The 22,773-nt window shown below is 42.8% G+C and overlaps 1 protein-coding gene across 1 annotated transcript; it reads left to right on the top strand.

Annotated features, from left to right (window-relative positions):
• The first annotated feature begins 76 nt into the window (after window positions 1–76).
• On the top strand, window positions 77–22,680 carry LOC139928521 (STE20-like serine/threonine-protein kinase). The gene is made up of 18 exons (XM_071921098.2): window positions 77–810; window positions 2,707–2,871; window positions 5,971–6,019; window positions 6,293–6,442; window positions 7,736–7,808; window positions 7,993–8,187; window positions 8,599–8,680; window positions 9,719–9,850; window positions 10,846–11,658; window positions 11,843–11,973; window positions 12,332–12,455; window positions 13,920–14,099; window positions 16,169–16,298; window positions 17,672–17,796; window positions 18,427–18,618; window positions 18,828–18,953; window positions 19,596–19,709; window positions 20,298–22,680. Exons 1-18 carry the CDS (start codon window positions 661–663, stop codon window positions 20,442–20,444), a joined length of 3,078 nt encoding a protein of 1,025 aa, XP_071777199.1. The 5' UTR covers window positions 77–660; the 3' UTR covers window positions 20,445–22,680.
• The last annotated feature ends 93 nt before the right edge of the window (window positions 22,681–22,773 follow it).

Here is a 22,773-nt window from a genome sequence, read left to right as displayed (position 1 = left end):
CGAGGAACATGGACAGAAAGGACTGCAGCTGCGCGCACTCGTGAACGCGCATCGACACCAAATCCGCTAGATTACTGAACCCGTCCCTCACCAAAGGAAAGAGGACTGTTTTTTTACCGTTTTAGCGAATGTTATTTTACGGACGAGCTGTACCCGTGTTCAGCCTCGAGGAAACTAATACTTTATCATGTGGAATACAACTCTTTGGAAGGACTAGTTATTGATCTTTTCTGTTTTTTTTCTGTTTGAGGAAAGAGCCCCACAGGGTTGTCGGGCCAGCGGGTCGTTAAGAGTTGGAACAACGACGAGCTTCCCCTACTACTTTGCGTTAAAAGAAACTCTTGTTTGGGTGGATTTTAGGCGCTAAAACACTTCAGATCTTTAATTGTAATGTCAAGGGTTAATAATGACAGATGATGTGCAACAGGACTATTCTTTGGACTGGCCAGATCATTGTCATAGGCTAGGCTAGGCTTTGATCTGAACTATTATGAAACATTCCTGATCAAACGGATAAATTATTTATAACTATGTCACGGGACATATGTTACTCCAAAGACTCAAAGTAAACCCTTCATTATAATGCAATAGTGCTATCCTCTGGCTTTCCAGAGATTCATTCCTTTGTCAGCTTTCCAATTGAATGACCCAGGAATCAAGATGTCATTTTTTAATTTCCGTAAAATATTTAAATTGGGAGCTGAGAAGAAGAAGAAACAGTATGAACACGTCCACAGAGATGAAAATCCAGAGGAAATATGGGCGATTATTGGTGAATTGGGAGATGGAGCCTTTGGAAAAGTGTACAAGGTAGGACAACCCTTCAGAGCTGCTCTTTGTAGTAAATTCCTTTGTCAACAGTGACTCTTCTTTCTTCGTTTTGTTTCATTGTTGTGTGTTGTCCCTGCAGAGGTCTAGTCTTTTGTAGCCTCTCCATTCCCAGCAATCCCCGTTTTTGCAGCCTGATACAACGTGCCAGCCGTGTCACATTGGTCTTGCACTGGTTTCACCCACCCACCAAACCCACACCCAGGCCCAAACCCTCTCCCTGTCACATTTGACTGCTGAGGTCCTACTCCACAGTTACCAACATCCCAACATGTAGGCTGGCTAGGCTGTCTGACCTCTCTCCCTTTGAGTTTCATTTGCATGTGACAGGCTACTAAGATAATAACCCCCCCCCCCAGTACAGTAATAGAATATAATCTGTCCTCACTCCTGGGTGGAAACTAACTTCCTCACCCGCTGGTCAAATTGGCTGACAAAGCTGAGAATTTACTGGTCTACTTCAGTAATTCCCCAGACAAATAAATAGAGACGATCCTTAAAATGGTGACTGTACCTTCCAAAGTGTTAAAATCCACCAGGCACAACCAACATTTACCTGTATTCTGCTGGTCGATGATAATTTCCTATCTGGCCTTCACCAGCCAACCAAACCATTTAGCCTTTACACTTGCAGCAAACTGACCCAGGGTCAGATGAATCCCCTTCCTAATTATTTTAATAGTGTCATTGTTTTGTGTGACCCTAATGCATAGCCAGAGCCAGAAGCTTCATTTGCATGAGTGACAGTGAATTTTATCGCTCACGAGAGCTCTACCAAGTCTATTACCAGGAAGGCTGTGGCTAATGCACCCAATTAACATGTTTCATTTGTTTTCTGTAGCCAAATTCTATTTTTGGACACTTTGTAATAGTTGCACTTATACTCAATATTTCAGCGCAGTGTTATCGTTAAGCCTAATCTTCTTGCACAATGATTTAGTCACAAGTTGCCAATCTCCCAGCATTCAGCTTTCCAGTCTACCAGCAGGGCTCACACTTGAACTAGACCTACTATTCAATATAGAAATAGTCAAGATCCTTTGTTATCATTATTCCCTGGAAGGAGTTAGTGTTTGCCCTACTGGCTGGGGCGCTTCAGAGGGAAATTGCAGCATATCTATGAATAGTAAATTGCAGTGTTATGTTTATATGTCTGGGCTTTGGGCCATTCACCAATTGTAATGCACCACTGCCTTGATGAGTCACTCCTGGATAGTCTCCACAGTCCCCTTTGATGAAGCTGTCTGCATTAGTACTGAGGATTAGATTGTGGGGGTGTATTTTTTTTTTTTAATGGCTGACACGGCTGACCCCGGAACACACCCAGGTCACCAGGAAGTGGCTGCATCCCATAGCGCAGCGGCGAGTCCATTGAGCACATCCTGCCCTCAGAGAAGCCAAAACAAACAGGAGAAATTTCTACTTCAACAAGACATGTCTCGTGTTCTGCTGGTTTCCCCAGACATACAGTAAACCAGAGAGTGTTCATTTGTTGTGTTTAGATCTTCTTGATGGTTTGTTTGAGGTGTTTGTAGCAGGTCAGTAGTCAGGACAACCTCAAGTCCAAGACAAACAAAGACTGGTCTTACTGGAGTCTCTGAGATTATGTGTGTTGGTCTTGAGCAGTAATATGAGACCTAACACAAAATTATCCAAGATTTTCTAGCTCAGAACAGCATGTTGAATGCTTTGGTCTTGTCTCGGAGACCAAAACATTCAATATGCTGTTCTGAGACCAATACCAGAGTCACTTGCAACCACACACTGTCATTTTCTGACTGTTAGGGTGTGAATTTAACCATAAAATAGCCCAATCACATCTCCTTCCTTGTGTGTGTGTGTGTGTGTGTGTGTGTGTGTGTGTGTGCCACCCTACAGGCCCAGAACAAACAGACGGGCATCCTGGCTGCAGCCAAAGTAATCGACACAAAGACTGAGGAGGAGCTGGAGGACTACATGGTGGAGATTGACATCCTGGCCTCCTGCAGCCACCATAACATTGTCAAGCTGCTTGACGCTTTCTACTACGAGAGCAAACTGTGGGTGAGTAGAGGAAGGAACTATCAGGCGTGCGGGTGTCATCAGTGTTTCCTCTGTATTCATTCAGCAGTGCTGTGGCACCACAACAAGAAAATTACGACCCCAGCAAGAGAAAATGTGAAATTAGAATAACAGTGTAATTTAGCAAAGCTTCCATCTGGAACACAAAGTGGACTAGTCTTGTTTTTAACAATGCAGCCCACACAGGAGCCATAACTTGGATGAAAGCGGGAGCGAAATGTGGTACTTTTTTTAAGTGAAGTTAAGCACGGCTGCTGTATAAAAGCACAGAACAAATGCTTTTTCATTGTGTAACAGAACATTTGTGAGTCTTTATTGTAAGGAAATAGCTCAACACTGTAGGTTTATCATTCCAGTTGTCATATGAATGGGCAACACAGGCTCTATAGGGCCTGACAGTTTCCTCTATGCCTTTCTGTCCAAGCTGGATCACTTTACTATAACTCTAAGGCTTCTGCAGTATTATGAGCAAGCTCCTGGCCTACTGCAGTTTTCTTATCAAATTTTTAGGCCAAAGTTCACATGAACAGCAGAAACAAGCAGCTTTTAGAGTCGTTAAGCATCATACCAGTTCATAATCCATCCACTTTTGATATGATCCCTGTTTTAAGTGCCTTTGTTTTCAACTGTAGCCTGCTTATTTTAATCAAAAACATGTATATTTGGTAACGTTTTATCTCTGAAAGTCTATCTTTGCCAAAGTCTGTCTGTGCCAAGATTTTCAGGTATATTTCACATCTGTGGAGCACCGGCGATGAGCTCCTGTGAATACTGATTCGTTTTGGAGGTATAGTTCCTGTTGCCTTGGCCCAGGGGCAAACCTGTGTCAGTAGATAAGGATAATACCCCCGGCCCATACACTGGCACTGCATGGAGAAAGTGTTCATGAATAAACCAACAGCATGCAAGGGGGAACACACATTGACTTAGTTAGATTACAGCTTGGCCTAACCAGTAATTTGGGGGCTCTCTCTTCCCTATCAAGCACAGTATTTGATATCTAAACACGGTGAGCGAAGAAAACATTATTCAGCATGGTACAGGACATCTTTTCCACTTCAGACCAAAGACTGGGTTTTCTTTAAAAAAAATAAAGAAATATATTGAGGTCAAATCTGATTGTTTCGATATTACTCATTGGTCATGATATCTCATAGCCTAGACCTAATCCATCCTCCCTTCCCTCCCAAGAAGTGAACAAAGATAAAGAAGGAGGACACAGAGGGAAAAAAAGGAGATTTTAGACCCAAAGATAGGGAACATGATGAGAAGTATGTTGCTTTGACGCCTGTGATTCAATACACACGCATCCACAAAGACAGAGCACGGTCAGGTCGTTAGAAACTGTCATGATTACCTGAGTATTTAATTACAGCGCAGTTCAATGAGTGCTCGGCTCTTTTCCTCTCCATTGTCCGCTGAACAATGGCCGCAGCCCAATGGAGGCTGTCTGGTGATTTTTATCTTGGCCTATATGGCACCTGTGTGTGCAAATAGGAGAGATAGAGTCCAGGACTTCTCTTCCTGGAGATAAAAGACTTTGCTTCACATTATCACAGCAGGGTTTGGGGGTGATTGTGTGCGGGTACTAGCCTACTTTGAAATATGACTGCAATAATTGTGTGGCAAATTGGTGTCTCCTTTTGAACTTTGTTTCCCTTTTCTTACATTACGCGACAGTTGAATTTCAGTTCCACAAAGACAGTTCTCAGCTTCCATTTTCACGTTTCTTCTTTTGTGATATTGCTGACAGTTTAGCCCTTTCTTTAGGCTTTGAACTTGTGAAAGAGATCATACGCAATCTCACATCCTCCCTCTCTGTACCGCATGAATGCATTTGAGAATGAGTGAGTGTGCATGCTTCTGGGTGCGTTTGAGTGTGTTGAATAAATGAGTGGGAGAGGAAGCCACAGCCCTGGCCCATGGTTCCTCTCTGCCTGCTGCCACAGTTAAACACCACTGTGGGGGCCATTGTACAACAGCAGAGGCACTAAAACAACAGCACGCCTACAGAGAAACAACACTAGAAAGTTCTGTGTGTTGAATAGGCAAGACAGTCCCAAGACTTGAGGCATTGTATGTCTTGGAATGACTTTGTTGTTGTAAGTGGAACAATCTTGAAAAGCTCCATTGAATCGTGAAATGGTATTGAAACTTGGCCAAAAGTGAGTGTCAGTCTTTTTTAGGATTAGTTCTTAGAAGATGGTGTCAGCTGTCATCTTAAATGCAGGCTGATCCTGTAACCTAAGCTAGGTCTTAAATATAACCAACAACCACCAATAATTTCTCAGTGGTTACAACATTGCAGAAAGTAGGCTTTGTTTCCTCTTCATGAGGTATGATGAGTGACCACATCCAGCATTAGCCTCTTCCTGAAACCTCAATTGTGACAAAGTGAGTTACTGTCATGCTACAAGGCTAAGCTTGTGTCTTAGGTCCAATGAAGGCACAGTGCTCCAGATGCTTTACCTTACATACTGCCGTAACCCTACTCACCCGTGCCTGAGGTGCTGTGTCCATAGAAACTCTAATCCTATTTAGAGAATGAGGGCTAAGGTCTGGCAATATAGATAGTTAGCTAGCTAGCAGTAGTGTGAAACCCTTTCCACAACATGGCCCCAACTGGGCCAATCCTCTTACGTCAGCAGCCATATTGAAAGCTTCTAAATGCCTTTAAGGGCTCAGTATGTTTCATTCAGTCAGCCTGGGTGGAGATTCATTCTCAAATTGCCTTAGACAGCTAACCGAGAGGTTTGGGTACATGATGCTGAGGCCCTTTAAGTGTTGTTTGTGTACAATGCATGTTACAGTGGATTGGATACCAAGACCCTCACAGTGGAAGGAGAGGGCGCTGGGTTTAGGCTAATCAGAGTAGTATTAGGTCATGAATGAACTGACACTGCACTTGTATGTACTGTGCATTTTGTTGCAGTTCATTGTTAATCTCAAAACAGTGAAAAAACACTTCATAAAGACTGTTCTTTGATGAGATGCTTTTTTTTTTAACCTAATTTAATACCTGTGTTGTGAGCTTTTAAAAACACATTTAACATGATAGTTCATTTTTCCCCTCGTTGACAGATCCTCATTGAGTTCTGTGCAGGAGGGGCCGTGGATGCTGTCATGCTAGGTGAGTCAGCATTTCTACTTTGCATATAATTTGCAAAGTCAAAGAGGAAACTGTGCAGAAAGCAGCACTAAAAACAAACAGCAAACTGAACGAAAGGCCAACTTAAAGACATCATAAGGCCTTTGTAGAGCACCCACACATCACATTCGTCATCAGTAATACGAGATCTAGCTCAGCCCTTATTACCATCTATGAATAGGTTACATTAGTGTATACCAGAGTCAGGAATGCTAAGCATGTGTTTGTGCAAACCCCAACCCCCCCCCTCCACAGAGCTGGAGAGACCCCTCACAGAGCCTCAGATCAGGGTGGTGTGTAAGCAGACCCTGCAGGCCCTCCTCTACCTCCACGACAACAAGATCATCCACAGAGACCTGAAGGCCGGCAACATCCTCCTTTCCCTGGATGGGGACGTCAAGCTGGGTAAGGGCCAGCGAGGCAAAGTTAGATCCAGCTGTTTACACTACAGGTTAAATATCCATGGGGGAAGGCTAGGGAGATGGTCCCATTACCAAGAAGTCACAGGTTTGATGCCTGCAACAGTCAATATGTCCTTGATTAAGATGCTGAATCCGTACCTGCTCAAGAACCTGCTCCTGGCCTCCCCCTGTGGTCTGACCCCCCTGTGAAAAGCATGCATGTATATGTGACTCAGAGAGATACTGTATATGAAGAAAACGGTTCCTTATTACAGAAATATGTTGATTGAGTGCACCAAATTCCAAAAATGTTTCTTTGAATCTAGGCAAAATTTAAAAAGGCATATTTTCAACCAATTTGGGCATAAGCACGGGGGGTAAAAAGAGGGGATTGTTGTAGGTTTAAGTGGAGAAAGCCTACATGTGTAAGACGGGGGCAAGGAGGAAGTTGTGAACTAGGGTCTTTAGACTTTAGACTTTTGAATGGTACAGTGGTGCAATTTTTTGAGACCGTTCAAAGGGAAAAATCATAAATGATTTCACCGCCCAGCAATGTAGACGAGACAATGTGCCATTGGCCATAGTCTCCATGTAGTTTCCATGTGTGGTCTGTGATTTGATTCCTGGCTATGGTACAGGAATATATTGTAATGCCATCCATTTATGCTTGTCATCCGCTATACTTTAACCCTAAATTATGGGGAAAATACACAAGAGAGATGCATTGCACGTTCCCTTTTTTAAGAAACAACTCAAACTGAATTTCACTGTGATATATACTGCACTTTCTATAGGCCCAACTCTTTCACCCCGGCCATGATAGGCCTGGTAACTGCATGCACAGCAGTAATTGTTTGGTCCTGCTGGCACACAGTGTGCACACCAACACATGCAGCCACAGCAGATGCAGTAATGTAGCTTACTCAGAGAGGGATGAGTCACTGCTGGTGGATGGAACAGGCTCAGCGTGATAATACACAGCAGGCATTTTGTCCAGTGACATAACACACAGAGGTGTCTGTGGAGCTGCCTGCCAGGACACTCATGATGAGCGATTACTCATACATGACAAAAACAAAGCATGATGTCACCAAATGCAAGAAGGGTGTTTATATGAGCGTATGGTTTGTTGGGTTATGTTAGGTTGTAAGCACTGTTATTATCAATTCTGCTGCTTAAGGTTAGGGTTATTCATTTTGGATTTGTTTGGTTTATGTGGCTGCTTGTGGAAAGGAAATGATGACAGTGGTGTTTCTCTAGATAATGTCTGGTCTGTCTTGAATCACATGTCTTCCAGCTGACTTTGGTGTGTCTGCCAAAAACACCAAAACGCTACAGAGGAGAGACTCCTTCATTGGAACGCCTTACTGGTGAGTGGAATATAAAGCAAAACAATGTATCATAATAACTAAAAGACCTCAGGGATACCATTATGAAAAAAAATGCAAGAAAATGGACTATTACTCGCCATCAGTTAGGCCTTTTGCCCACAATATGGACTGCAAATCCCCTTTCAATATCTTCCTATCCTTATTGGTATGTCTTCCCTTCCAGGATGGCTCCAGAGGTGGTGATGTGCGAGACGTCCAAGGACCGTCCATACGACTACAAAGCCGACATCTGGTCCCTTGGGGTCACCTTAATTGAGCTGGCGCAGATCGAGCCGCCCAATCATGAGATGAACCCGATGAGAGTCCTGCTGAAAATAGCCAAGTCGGAACCTCCCACCCTTATGCAGCCGTCACGCTGGTGAGTCTTGGTGTCACAGCATGGAGCTCTATCATCCAGTCAGGGAGGAGTGAATTTGTGGTAGGAAGGGTATTTCCAAATCCCATCTGTTGGTTGCTTTGCCTGAAAAGAATTTGGTTAATCTGGGCCCTTGAGGTTAGCGCTCCTGGATCACACTGTTTTGAACTGCCTCGCCTCTGTGCTGTGTACTTCTAGTGCGTGCGAAAGATATTTGGCACTATGTCAGTCACTCATCACATGACGCCAGGGCCACACAGAGATCCTCCGGGTGTTAGAGCAAGGAAATGACTTCAATAAAGTTAATTTTCTATGTTATTCAAGACTTTTATCACATTCCAAACTGCTGACATTCAAGTCTGTGAAGATTTATTATTTCCTGTACATGAGCCTCTTTCCACTTATGCCTTTCAGGTCCCCAGAATTCAGTGATTTCCTAAAGAGGTGTCTGGATAAGAACGTGGACAACAGATGGAGCATAGCACAGCTCCTACAGGTAGCTCCAAAATGACTCTTTCCTCACTCTCTACCTCTTTAACACTCACACAACCCTTTCCCTCACATCCACTACCCCTGTTTCACCCAAAGCACCCATACCCTCATCCCTACTCAGCTCTCCCCAACCCATTCCCACGCACCACCTGCCATTCTAAGCGTGAGGCAGCATATTGCCTCTGAGTCTGAGGCGACATCTGTTTATCTGCTAGGTGCATCTGTGTCAGGTACAGTACCGTGTGTGCTGGAAAGGCTGACACTCATCCCCTTGTGCTTGAGCCGACGTCAGCAGAGCAGGCTTTTCTTTTTCCAAAGGGTTTAAAGTGCTCTGCCAAGTCGGAGCCAGTTACTTACAGGCAGACAGGAAGCAGTAAGGACGTATTCACGCACACAAGAGTTTAAACGGTGCCGCAGCAAAAGGATTGTACTGCTCAGAGAAAGACTCAATGGGCTTGAAAATACAGAACAGCGGTCTACCACCAATGAAGGTTTTGATATCGAAGAAGCTGCATATTCTCAGGCCAGCAATAGAATATGTGCAGCAGATTTCTAAGCAGAAGAAGGTAAGGTTGTCCAGGGAGGGGAGAATGTTTTGAATAGACAAGAGATGAATGATAAAAAATGTATTATCTGGATTTAGATTTACATAGAATTTCTATAATTTTTGAGAGTGGGCAGTCCACTCAGCTTCAGGATTTTTTCTTTATTCACACAGATGGAAAGCAGAGAGGGAGATAGAGTAAGGGAGACACAGGAAAGACAATATGCAATATTAAGCCAGTGTTGTTTAACATGTGTTTGTTGGATGTACTTTGTTGTGTGTCTCTCAAGTGCTGTAAAGCAAATTACAACTCAATATGCACTGGATTAGTTCCCAGTGGGGTGCCGGGTATTAACTCTTTGCTGCCAACTATGGTGTTGCGCCTTTACTGTGGCATTATTAATGTTGAGCTCACCAAACCAGATTCCATGACTGTTTTGACAATAAATTATTGAATCCTGATTTATAATAATGTTATTTATTTTTTTTTGTGCACAGCATTCATTTGTGTCCAGTGTGATAGATAACAAGCCACTGAGGGAGCTGATAGCTGAGGCCAAGGCTGAGGTCACCGAGGAGATCGAAGAGCACAAGGAGGAAGAGGAGGAGGACGAGACAGAGGCACAACTGGTGAGCAGAGATCTACCGCCGTCTGTTTGCAAAGGGGATTTCCATTGTTGTGAAATGTGAAAATGCTATTGATTCGGTGATTAGGTGTTTTCTTTGCCCTTAAGCAGAATATACTAGCCTTCCAAATGATAAAATGGAGCAAGTTTGTTATTGCTTGTTTATATTTTACAAAACTAGTGTAGCTTATCTTTTTCTGTGCCTGTGTTATTACCCTCTTATTTTTTGATAATGGCAAATGGCAATGAGAATGGGAGACTGATTTTGTGGACACACAATAAGATTTTAGTTTTTATACCAAAGTGAGCTTTTTACTATAGCAGTGCCATCTGTTCTGAACCAGAAAAAGCTCTCAGTCACCATTATCACATTTCCCTTTTATTTCTATAGAGCAGCCACAGGTTTTATACATGATGACATACATTTGAGTATGAGTTCCCTGGTCTAGGAATGCACCAATCAAGTTGTTGTGGCCGATTCCAATTGCTGCTGATATTTGTTTTTTATGGTGTGATCAGCCGATCTCCAATCACCGACTGAAATTAGGCATTTTATCCAGACTTTCTACTCATAATGGCACGTCATGTGCATCGTGTGCTTGAACTTAGGTGCTTACTCACCTCTTGCCGCTGGTAGTGCATGAAAAGTTTTTGATTGCAGCAGCACAGGCTCTGCCTTCTCTCTAGTGTATTAAACTGGTTCTAATCTATGGTCATATGCTGTCAAATTCAAAACACATCAGAAATGACCTCTCAATGCCAGGTGAACGACATACCTACGCTACTAACGTTCTGCCACAAATTGCCTCATGGCTCATACTTTTATAGCATACGTTCAACTGCATTCCTGATCTAGCAATTGAAATTTGCTTCTTTGATCGGGCAGTTGAAATGTGATCGTCTGATTACAATCAGTGCCACCTGCATTTGGTTTCTGGCTTTGGGAGAAACCAGCATTCCTAACTTCTTCCAACTGTCTTTTCAATTTCTCTCCTCCAGGGACATAAACGTGCCCCATCTGATGTCAGCGTAGCCAGCTCCGAGGATGAGAAGGTACCTCTGTCTCCCTCCATCTTGGAATCAGTCCCTGAGAAGGTTGAGCCAGTGCCGCCCACGCCCACACCCACACCCACACCCACACCCACACCTACAGCCATCGAGCTGCCTGTGGCCAACCATGTTGTGGACACTAGCTTTGTAGAGGATCCCACTGCCCCTGCAGCAGTGGAGCAGACAGAGGAGACCCCAAGCACTCCAGCTGAGGAAGGAGAAGAGGAGATAGAACAGAAACCAGTGGAAGAGAAGCTTCCAGAAGCAGCAGTAGATGTTACCGAACCAGAACCAGAGAGCGAACCAGAACCACCCGCTAAGGAAATGGAACAGCTGGAGATAGCCGTTGAGGACGAGAAGGAAGTTGACACAGCTGAGGTCCCAGCCAATCCAGAGGCCACCACCGAGAGTTCAGAGGTCACTGAAGCTCCTCAGGAAGAAAATATGGCTGTCGTGGAAGAATCCAACCCAGCAGCTGAGAAGGAGGAGGAAGAAGACCCTTACAAACATCTGAAGGTGACTTTGACGCTACCAGGGGAAAACAAGCTTGTCCCAAAAGAGGAAGATGGAGAGAAGCAGAAAGAAAAGGATAAAACAACTGCTGAGGACGAGAAGACTATTCCAGACAAGGCTAAGGACGACAAAGAGAGAGATTCAGACTCGGGGAGTGTCTCTGCTGCAGATAATAGCAGCGTAGACCTGAACCTGTCTATCTCAAGCTTCCTTTCCAAAACAAAAGAGCCAGGATCTGTTTCCATACAGGTAACAGTTCACAGATGCACGCACTCTAATGCAGGAATATTTTCATGAAATTGTCCAAAAGTCACATGTTTTAACTGAGCATTGAGGCACCATGACATCAACTTATCTGAAACAGTAGTCAGAAAGCATTACGGACTTGCAAAGCCATAGATAGATTTGTAAATCCTCCTGTCTTATTTCCCAGGACACCAAGCGTCAGAAGAAGACGTTGAAAAAGACCCGAAAATTCATTGTGGACGGAGTGGAAGTCAGCGTGACTACATCAAAGATCATCACCGACAATGACACCAAGAACGAGGAGATGAGATTCCTGAGGTATTTGCCTGCCTTCATTTGCATGCACCCTGGTCGTCAGTTTTATGCAAATATTATGCATGAAAATTAGTTTTCCAGTAAGCTAAGTTTAGGACCTGACTGTGTTGACTTAAGCACTGTGGATGCTGAATCTGTTTTATTAATGATGATATACTTAATTTCCTCAGTGCTCTACATTACCATTTCAAAACTCTATACAGACCCCCAGTAGAGATCATGCCTGTTCCCCACTGTGAGCTGCTTTCCATTAAAAAAGACACATAATTAACATATTCTTCTTTTTCGATATATCTCTTTGCCTTCCTCTTCTTTCCTGTCTCTATCCTCCCATCCCCACTCTCTTCCTCCTCCTCCCCAGGCGCCAGGAGCTGAGGGAGCTGCGTCTCCTGCAGAAGGAGGAGCAGAGGGCCCAGCAGCAGCTCAGTAACAAGCTGCAGCAGCAAAAAGAACAGATCTACCGGCGCTTCGAGCAGGAGACCACGGTGAGCCCCTCGTCTCGAAACTTGCGAGGCTCTGACAGCTAACTTGCTTTGAGACCTGTGATTTTAGGGTTTAAGTGCAACAGACAAATTGCATTGCAAAATTACCCAGTTTGTGCCCCGTTTCTCTCGACCTCCCCCACTTAAGTGCTGGCATGGCTCTTCCTCCATGCTGTCAACCTCTCAGCTTTCTCACCCGGCCATTCTTACATCATCATGCACTCCTGGGCAATGTAAATCTGGCTGTCAGTCAAATTCAGTTCAAGAGCCAGTCTGTTAGCCAAAGACAGCAGTGATGTTACATTGGCCTCCTAAAAAGCAAACAAATGCAATGTCTCAAAGTGGTAGCCGCTGGACCGGAAGGTGGATAATATACAAAATAACTGATACACCTATATATGAATATGAATTATGAATAGCAAATATGGCCACCCATCGCTTTTAAAACAGCTTCAGTCCTCATTGAACTGCTGTTATACAAGTCCTAAGCTGTGTGTAGTCAGATATTGGACCATTTTTCAAGACCAAGAGCCTCTAGTTGTTTGAAGGATAAAGGAGGTGGAAATCCACAATTGCCCATAAGTATGTTTTTTTGGAAGGTCGCGGAAGGCTTTTGACTTCCTGGTGTTCATGAAACCACTGTTGAATTTGTTTAGCATTGTGTATGGGGCCATTATTATCTTGGAATACGGGAACACCATGAGGGAACAGTTTTGCACCATAGGGTGCACCTGGCTTTGTATAAAGGCCTCATTCTTTGGTTGTTATATGAAGGCATCCTTTGACTTTCTCCAAAGGTAAACCCATCCAGATGTAAGAAAAGGGTGAAAATGACTCATCAGACTTACTTTCTTCCATTGCTTAGGGGTCCAGACTTTGTGCGTCTTACAGGTTATGAGTCTTTGTGGGTTGTCCATGGATACAAGCAGTTTCTGAATGGCAGCCCTGCCATGATTCCCAGCTTTGTGAAACTCACAGCGTACAATTTTTGTCATTGTTGAGGCAGTAGTTTTATGGTGTTTAGCAAATGTGCTGCTGATTTTCAGTCTATCCTGTCTGTGAGCTTCAACTTGCAACCTCTGTTCGTCTTTGCTGGTGCAGTTTATCCATGTTTGGCATATGTTGTCATGATTTTCCAGACTGTTTTCTTTTTGTGACCAATGCATCTGCAACTCAAGTCAAACACTGCCTATTTGGCCTCTTTGGAATTCAGTTACCTGCCTTCTGTACCTTTTGAAAACTTGCATAGGTTAGGTTTAGGAATGATTTTACACTTTTAAAGCATGGTTAAGTGCGGCGCTAAGCTATACCAGCGCAGACCTTTTTAAGGTTGATGTTCACTCATTTGTCACATTTGAATTCAAAACATCAGCGTAGGCAGAACAAAATGGCCCCCTGCACAATGACCCATTTGAAAGATATTATTTCACCTGTGATGTGACCCAAAATGTCATCTCTCTCCCCCAGAGTAAGAAGCGTCAGTATGACCAGGAGGTGGAGAACCTGGAGCGGCAGCAGAAGCAGACCATCGAGAGGCTGGAGCAGGAGCACACCAACCGGCTCCGGGACGAGGCCAAACGCATCAAGGCCGAGCAGGACAAGGAGCTGTCCAAGTACCAGAACATGCTGAAGAACCGCAAGAAGGAGGTAAGCATTTGGACCTCTATGTTCTAACCACCGGGGCACCCTGCTACCTTTAGTTCCTTTTCAATTCCCTAGCCCACATGTAGCCCCTTAAGAGGATGGGATAGCTCCATTGCCTTGCAAAGTTCCTATTTATAGCAGGTTGTTTTGATACTTAGATTCTCACACACATACACACACACACACACATCTCTCCGATCTGTCTTGTAGGTGTTTACATAACCACCTTTTAGCTGTGCGAGGGCTAAATCAGGCTCCCCTACCACTTCTCATTTATGTGCTCATGTAGCACTAATGCAGTAACAGATCTATCCACGGCTTTTGTTTCATTTTCTTTTCCATCCATTGCTTACGGCTACCATGGTAACAGGGCAAACAGGAAGGACTGTCACCCAAGCATGTGACAAATGCTATCATGAAATGTATTAAAAAGGATATTATCCAAGCCCCGCCGGAGGAGGTAATGAGGGCAGTTCAGCTAAGTTTGCGGTGGATTTTCAACTTTGTCTCAGACCATTTCTACATCTCAACTCCTTTGTGGATTGGATTGAAAACTAGTACTGTGGTTTCTTTTGTTTTTTGTTCTTTTTGTTTTTTTGGCATGCATCACATTAGCCACCAAAATGTTTTTGTGTGATGATTCTTGTTTACAAAAAAACACAACGACAGCGCACTGCTTAACAGTTGCTTCTTTTGCTGTTACGATAAAATTTGAATGATTTTAATATTTTTCATCACTTTTTCCAAACCCATGGACTGCTCTGTTTTATTGCTGCAGTTCTCTTCCACCTACCTGAGTTTGCAGTGCCCATCAATGCGTCACAGTGTGCACATATAGGTTGCGGTGTTTAGCAGGCGTGCGATGTGTGGGAGGGTAATGTACTGTGATCCACAGGGAGTGGCCCACGTTATGATTCAGTCCTTTCAGTTGTCCTCCTGCACGGTCTGCAACGCCCCCATACAGGATGTAAGTGAAACCCCGGTGTGTCCTTTGATGCCTCCTTAGATTTGGAACCTGGCCTCTTTCTTCTGTCTCTTAATGTATGCGTCATTACCCTTGAGACAACATGCAGTGTTATCTACACATCAGTGCGCGCCAATGGGCCGGTGCCAAGCTAAAATAGGGTATTATTATCAAAGAATCTCTCGTGTGCTTAAACACCAAGAGCCACAAATTAAAGTGACATGATTTTCTGCCCTTTTCACACAAAGATGTATGTTAGATGTCTTTAATGGCGAAAAAATGGATTGCTGTATACCTCAATTGTTTTTGTCCAGTAATACTGTCCATTAATGGCTCAGAACGGCACAGGGCCTTGGCCAGTATTTTAAGTTGAGTACTCGGCATTGAAAAAGTTGTATAGGTGCATGCCTACCTCTGAGCTCTGAACATGCTAATTTTAGACTCTGAAGGACAGTTTGTAAAGGGTTTGATGCTGTTCGTATGGCAGCAAGACCCATGTAACCATCTGTTACACTAATATTTATTTGTTATAAATTTTTATAAATGTGTTATTATTATCAGTCTTTTTTTTATCATTGACTTCTATATTAGCATGTAAAATATTTTGCTCTACTGTGTCAGGTGAGCCAAGTAGGTCGGATTCTGTCTGGTTTATCAGTTCAAGCCATGCTTAGCCTGTGGTAAACTTGGCAGAAAGCCTGTAGACTAGCAAACACACACACACACACACACACACACACACAAATGGCCTCATAAGGTCTATCCTGCTTACTGCTTGTTCAGTCTAGAGATAGCTGTGTTGCCTGTTTAAAAAGGCTAAGATGGGTCAGGACTATTGGAAATGGAAGTTCAGTGATTCTCTGATAGCGCCTTTCTCAGATTCATTTAACTGACACATGGAGTTTTGTTTGTAGTGGTGTCTATGAATCATATATAAACCCTCTCAGTCGGCCAGCTGTTGGGTCTTTCATGCTGGCCAGTGTGTGTTGGAGTGTGTGTGTCGTAGATATTCAGGACCCCAGAACACACCTGGACCTGTGTAGTCTGAACACTTAAGATATAAATATTTTCCTCTTGTTAATTATCATTTCTGTCTTCCCTCCCTCAGGAACAGGAGTTTCTCCAGAAGCAGCAGCAGGATCTGGACAGCGCTCTGAAGAAGATCATCCAGCAGCACAAACTCGAGCTGGCCACCATCGAGAGAGACTGCCTCAACCACAAGCAGCAGCTTCTCCGAGGTAATAATAATATTAATAGACTTTATTTACTGTCGGCTGGATTCATCTGACAGCTTGGTGTAAGTTTATTTATTGCCAGTTGCCCTTGTGTAGTTTACCAGCTCAAGCCTTGGTTATTAATTTGATATTTTATTGATCTCTGTAGAGAAATTCTCTATTAATTTGCACCCTCCACATTAAGGTCACAGCACAGGGTCAGATACAGAGGAGTGTCCCTAGAGCTGGTAGGGAATTAGTGTCTTGCTCAAGGACACTTCAGCAGGGTTTCTCACTGCATCATCCTGATGTCCCAAATAGCTATATAGCACTTATCTAAAAGCAGAGCTTACAAAGTGGTTTGCAAAAAGCCATAAAACAAGGGCCAGAAAATATATTACAAGGAAAGCAGGTAAATTCATGCTACCTAGAGTAAAAATGCTAGCAGCTACAGAATTGATAAGTCTTTCTGTGAGATTGCGTTACACCTCTCTCTGGCAAACCGATCTGATTCAAATAGCATGTGCAAATTGTTCTTTGTATTTGTTTTAACCCTCTCAGAGTACCAAATGGCGGTGGTTTACTGCATCATGATAATTCAAATAGTGTCCAGTTAAGTGTCAATCAAGAAATTATATTAAATTGACTTTCACTTAACTGGCATTGTCTTTGCGGTGAACCCCACCCATTTCATACTCCAAGCGGGTTCATGCAAATACTAAGAATTATTTGCAAATACTATTTGACCCATGTCTGGTGTCAAAGGCTTATTATTTGGCCGAACGCCTTGTGAGAGCATGAAACATAAACATGACATCTGTAGCAACCCAGATCAACTGTAAACAAGTTCCTTCTGAAGGCAGCCTGGGGCTCTGTCAGACCACAATCTAATTCCTGCTAATGCCGACCGCAGCCCCAACCGACTCAACTGCAGTGAACGGCAGGCCGCTAGCACTGCCTGGGACCTTATCCCATGCTTAATATGCCAGGAGCTGCACAAACAACACTTCTCAGAAGTGCTCACTGAACCAAGTCACGGGAAGGTATAACTGTGCCCGAGAGTCTCGTAAAGCGCTTTTACAGGAATGGAAATTATTAGTGTGTTCAAAGCTGAAATGCTGAAACCTAGTCATTAGTAGAGTTGATGTTAGTTGACAGAAGTATTTCAAGTATTCAGCCGTTCGCCTCTAATGAGTTAAACTGGTGGCTGAATTCAACCCATGACTGTTGTCGCATGTCACCCTCTTTTATCCCATCTTTCCCGTCTCTCTCCACTGCATACTATCTAATAAAGAGGTGTATTTTTGGAGAGATATTCCCCTCCAATAAGCCTATGAATGGCTCTTCTGTGCGATGATTGAGCTTTGTCTTTTGTTTGCTTGTTTGCCTGCGTGCAGCGCGGGAGGCAGCCATGTGGGAGCTGGAAGAGCGCCATCTGCAGGAGAAGCACCAGTTGTTCAAACAGCAGCTCAAGGACCAGTACTTCATGCAAAGACATCAGCTGCTGAAGAGACATGAGAAGGTACAGATGACATGGGCGACTTGGCCTGGAAGGATCAATATATATTGATTAGCTATTGTAGCACTGTTAACTTGGTCAAATGTTTCTTTGATCATTCTGATCTCAGAGTTAACCGAAACAAAATACTATTCGTTACAGACATAATTTTTCATTTTTTTTCAGGATTTCAGTTTATTTGGACACACAGGATTGCTGTTTTTATTGTTTCCTTTCCATTTTTTGTTTTGTTTGTTTTTTTGTTTTTCCTGATAAAGTTCCTGTTACAAGAACTGGCTTCAAGAAATCCGCTTATATATTGGGAATTTGAAGTTGATGCTCCTATTTGGCAGAGAGTCTCTTTCTCTTACTATTGTAAGAGATCTGAGACGAAATCTGTCTTAGTCAAATGCCATTGAAAACATAGAGGGGGCAATGATAGGTTTCCCTGACTGGCAGGGAAAGTCTGGGCAAAGAAAGTGAAAGTCTCTTCCCTACCTTAACAGCTAATGTGTCCTTGACCAAGGTATGAAACTCCCACCTTCTCCAGTGAAGCTGCTGTCAGCATAACTGTATGACTAACAACTGTATGATTTCTGAAGCAAAAAAAAAAAGCTAACTCCATGTATCTCTCCCTGTGTCTGTCCTGTGTAGGAGATGGAGCAGATGCAGCGCTACAACCAGCGTCTGATCGAGGAGATGAAGAACAAGCAGACGCAGGAGAGGGCCAGGCTGCCGAAGATCCAGCGCAGCGAGGCCAAGACCCGCATGGCCATGTTCAAGAAGAGCCTTCGCATCACCGGAGCTGCCATCACCCCCGAGCAGGAGAGGGAGAAGATCAAGCAGGTGAGGGAGGAAACCATATCTTACTGTCATATCATAACCACTCTTTTCAGTGTTGCTCAAATTACTGAATGTCGCAAATCATTTTTCATTTGACCTCATTTAGTTTGATGGGCCTCCCCGATATACATTGAGTCCAAATTTCTTAAAACTTTGGAAGTCGGAATAATGACCTGAGAAGCCTCATTTTGTCTGTGTTTTTTTTTTTTCAGTTTGCAGCCCAGGAGGAGAAGAGGCAGAAGAATGAGCGGCTCCACCAGCACCAGAAACATGAGAACCAGATGAGAGACCTGCAGCTGCAGTGTGACGCCAACGTCCGGGAGCTGCAGCAGCTACAGGCACAGACATTTTAAATGCTTCATTAAATTCAACCTTTACAAAGGTTTAGCATGGTTTAAGGACAATTAAGGATACAAAAAGCATTTTCTCCGCTACACAACCTGACCTGCCTATTACAACATAATAACCAGGCATGTGTAATTAAGAAGACAATCCATAATTAAACCTAGTATACACGCACACACACTTTCTCATGTGTAGGAACATGTACACATAGATATCAAATTTTTTTTGTGTTTCATAGCAAAAGCCACACATACTGTATATACACAGGGCCCGAAATTAACAGCTGGCAAGTGCTGGATGGCAGTAAAATTTTTATTTGGCTGATAAATCACTGGCTGGTAACATTTTGAGATGAAAACATTTGAATGCCTCAGTTATACACAGGCTTCTAACAGGCTGCTTATAATGCTGGCTCAGCACAAAGTAGTGGTGTCTAAACTTCTGCAAACTACATATTTCTATGAAAAATCTATATTAATTATTTTGTCCGGTAAAAATTACTCTCGGCAGATTATTTCCTATCAGCCCTTGACAGTTAAGCCAAAAAACTGATTTTGGACATTGTACATACACATACACACACCAAATGCAGTTGTAAATCCCTCCGCCATGATGCCTCCTCATGTGTCTTTCAGAATGAGAAGTGCCACCTGCTGATCGAGCATGAGACCCAGAAGCTGAAGGAGCTGGATGAGGAGCATAGCCTGGAGCTGAAGGAGTGGAGGGAGAAACTACGACCCAGGAAGAAGGTACCCAGTACACCTCTGATAATATCGACCTGTCATGTACTCCTATGAGACCTAAGTTAGGGCTTTTCCACTTTTCAAGTGTCATTTGTTCTATAGCCTATGTAGTTTCAGCCAAGCAATCTGATTGGTGACAAACACGTTACAACTGAGCTGATAATTCCCACAGAGCACAGCTACCTGCTACCTATATTACATGTCAAACTGTATTGGTTGCTGCATTGTAACTCATATCATATGGTGACAGAGGAGCTGTAATCAAACTTGCTTTCTCCTGTGTTTCTTTTTTGTCTCAGACAGTATGCATTGGTAATCATTATTTAAGAGCCATAATATCCTTCTCCTAATACAGTATAATAACACGCTTTGTGATGACAGGTACTAACACGTCTTTTTGCTGTAAAATAAAAACTTAAGGCAAAAAACTCAACATCTAAGACTCCCTGGCATTAACATGCATCATTGGTGACTGGATTGTGTTTGGGTGGCACAAACAGTTCAAAGCATTGGCTTCAGTGGGTTTGTTCAGGCTCACAAAGCATTGAGTAAGTAAGCATTTGAAACAAACATCTTTTCCGATATGTCCTCCAGGCCCTGGAGGAAGAGTTTGCCAGGAAGCTGCAGGAGCAGGAAGTGTTCTTTAAGATGAGCGGAGAGTCGGAGTGCCTTAACCCCTCCACCCAGAGCCGCATCTCCAAGTTCTACCCAATCCCCAGCGTCCACTCCACAGGTTTCTAGGAGAAACCTGCACACACACACACACACACACAGTCACAAACACACACGTACAGGCATACATACATGTCAACACAAACGCATATGCTTGAGTGTTACCATACTTGCTCACGGTGATGAAGTCGCATACACTCAAAGACACACACACACACACACACACAGTCAGTCTACATGGATGTAACCACACACACACTCATGAAGAGACTTAAGACTGAGCCAGTGCTGCCTTGCCCCCGGCCTCTGGTGACGATCAGAGGGTGTAAGGGGGGTTTCTCTCGTTGGACTTCAGTGTTTGCACCCCAGTCTGCATCTCTGACAGAGGATGGAGTCGTCCTCTGGAGCTTCACACTGAGGACAAGGTTCCCAGTTCCCTCTTTTGATGAGTTTTTTGCTCATTTTATCAATTTCTCCCATTAGCATACATGAGTGGTTTTACCGCAACACTCCAGTTTTGAAATGATGTCGATAATGATGAAGAAGTTATGAAGGAGACTGATTTTGTTTTCAAATTCAGCATTTTGGCACCATGGGCGTCTCCTCAAAACCACTAAAGTGAAGTAGACCTCTTTCCAACCTTTTTTTTGTGATTGAATTATTTTTATGAAGAATCCAGTGCCTGTAGAATTTGATGTTACTGGCTTTTAAATCTTAAGTAGTTTATGATAATTATTTGCTGCTCAATTTTTCTCCCAATTTAGAAATTTGCACTAAAGACAGGATAGCATTTTTTTTATACCACTGAATCACAATGTAATGGCAAATCTTGAGAATGGTAACCTTATCATTTATGATTGATTATGAAATAGAATGTACTTCTGATAAAGGAGAAAGAGCACATTTTTACTATAAATCCTGATGTAGGCATGATGATACAGTATATTTTTTATGAAATCATACATATCTCCCCATGTTATCATTTTAGTTTATGATACATTAGGGGATAAAATACCCAGTCTTATGCATCAATGCAAGTTTTAGTGACTTTTTACAGCAGAAATTATTCCTTTCTTCAGGGTTTTCTTCAGCATGCCTTTCTATCTTGAGCACAACTCTTGACACTATGGTGGAGGCCATTTTTGTCTTTTTTTGCATACAGTGGAGGAGGCGTGGGAATGGTGTTTACATTCAGAGACAAAGTATCACTGTTAAACAGATAAGAAGGATATCACTGTGGTGTCAGAAAATGCCAGACTGTGTCCCGGCATTTTTATCAGTCTATATAAACCTGTGTGGACCGTTAGTTGGTCTGTGTTTTTTAGGTCGCACCAGTTTGGCGCTGTTGGTGAGCAAAAATCATGTATCTCCAGGAGTGCGTTATTCAGGGATGAAGAAAGAATGCACATTTTCTCATTGATGTCCCATGCATTTTTGAAAATATACAATTTGTTTTCAAGAGGTTTCAACGGCCCAAGGGTCATGAAACTCATAAACGACTTTAAATTTAAGTAAAAGAGTAAAAGAAAAGCATCTAAACTGCAGTTACATGTTTTTTTCTGCAACAGCAGCATTGTGGTGTGTCTTTGTATTTGCTTCGGTTTTCTATTCCTCTTCATAAGGTATTTTGCTACCAGGTATATCATGGGTTGACCTGCATGGCTTTGTGTTTCTTTTTATTGAAATGATAATACTATTTTATTGTCATGCTAGCTTATAGCCTTAATACTTCAGAAAAACTGTATGGATATACTGTGTACCTGTTATGACCATCTTTTTTAAGTTTTATGGTCAAACTCTAGGTTCCATGCCAGCCGCCAAGGTAATATTCTATTACTGTATGAAAAATATTACTTTAACATGTTTCAGCATTACTTCATTCAACAGATTTTACTTCATCTGTGTTCAAAGGAAGCAAAACAGAATTCAAACTCTTAGCAGATGTTGTGTATGTAGGTCTGTGTATTATCTATTCTTAAAAGGTAGTGTAATATTTGATGCAGTTGTAAACACAACCTTATTAAAATAAAAAAAATGGACCTGACTGGTTTAGGCCATCTTGACCTCTGATTGGTTCATTTTATCATCTCATTGCTTTATGATTGGCTATTAAAAGTAACAATCAGTCAAAGCTATTTAATAATTGAGCTGTTATGTACAAACAAAACGTAATGAAGGAGTGCTGTGCACCTTTTACCAAATGAAGATACTCTCTCAGTAGCTATTTATATGAAAACCTATCAGCCGTACTGCAGTATCTGTTGTAGCTTATTCACTCATTTCAGGTTTGCTGCAGATTTGCATTTCAAATGATCAAACGTATAATTACAAAATCAATTCTGTCAGTACTTGTCCTGTTGGTCAGTTGGATTTCCAAAATGTAAATTGATTAAATTCT

The sequence above is a fragment of the Centroberyx gerrardi genome, chromosome 3 (assembly GCF_048128805.1).
Source record: "Centroberyx gerrardi isolate f3 chromosome 3, fCenGer3.hap1.cur.20231027, whole genome shotgun sequence".
Lineage (NCBI taxonomy): Eukaryota > Metazoa > Chordata > Actinopteri > Beryciformes > Berycidae > Centroberyx > Centroberyx gerrardi.
This window is presented reverse-complemented; position numbering and strand designations above follow the sequence as displayed.

Coding starts and splice junctions, on each gene's coding strand:
- LOC139928521 (XM_071921098.2), top strand. CDS start 661: ATGTCATTTTTTAATTTCCGTAAAATATTTAAATTGGGAGCTGAGAAG. Junction 6,020..6,292: donor CGTGGATGCTGTCATGCTAG/GTGAGTCAGCAT, acceptor CCCCCTCCACAG/AGCTGGAGAGACCCCTCACA. Junction 19,710..20,297: donor AACTACGACCCAGGAAGAAG/GTACCCAGTACA, acceptor TATGTCCTCCAG/GCCCTGGAGGAAGAGTTTGC.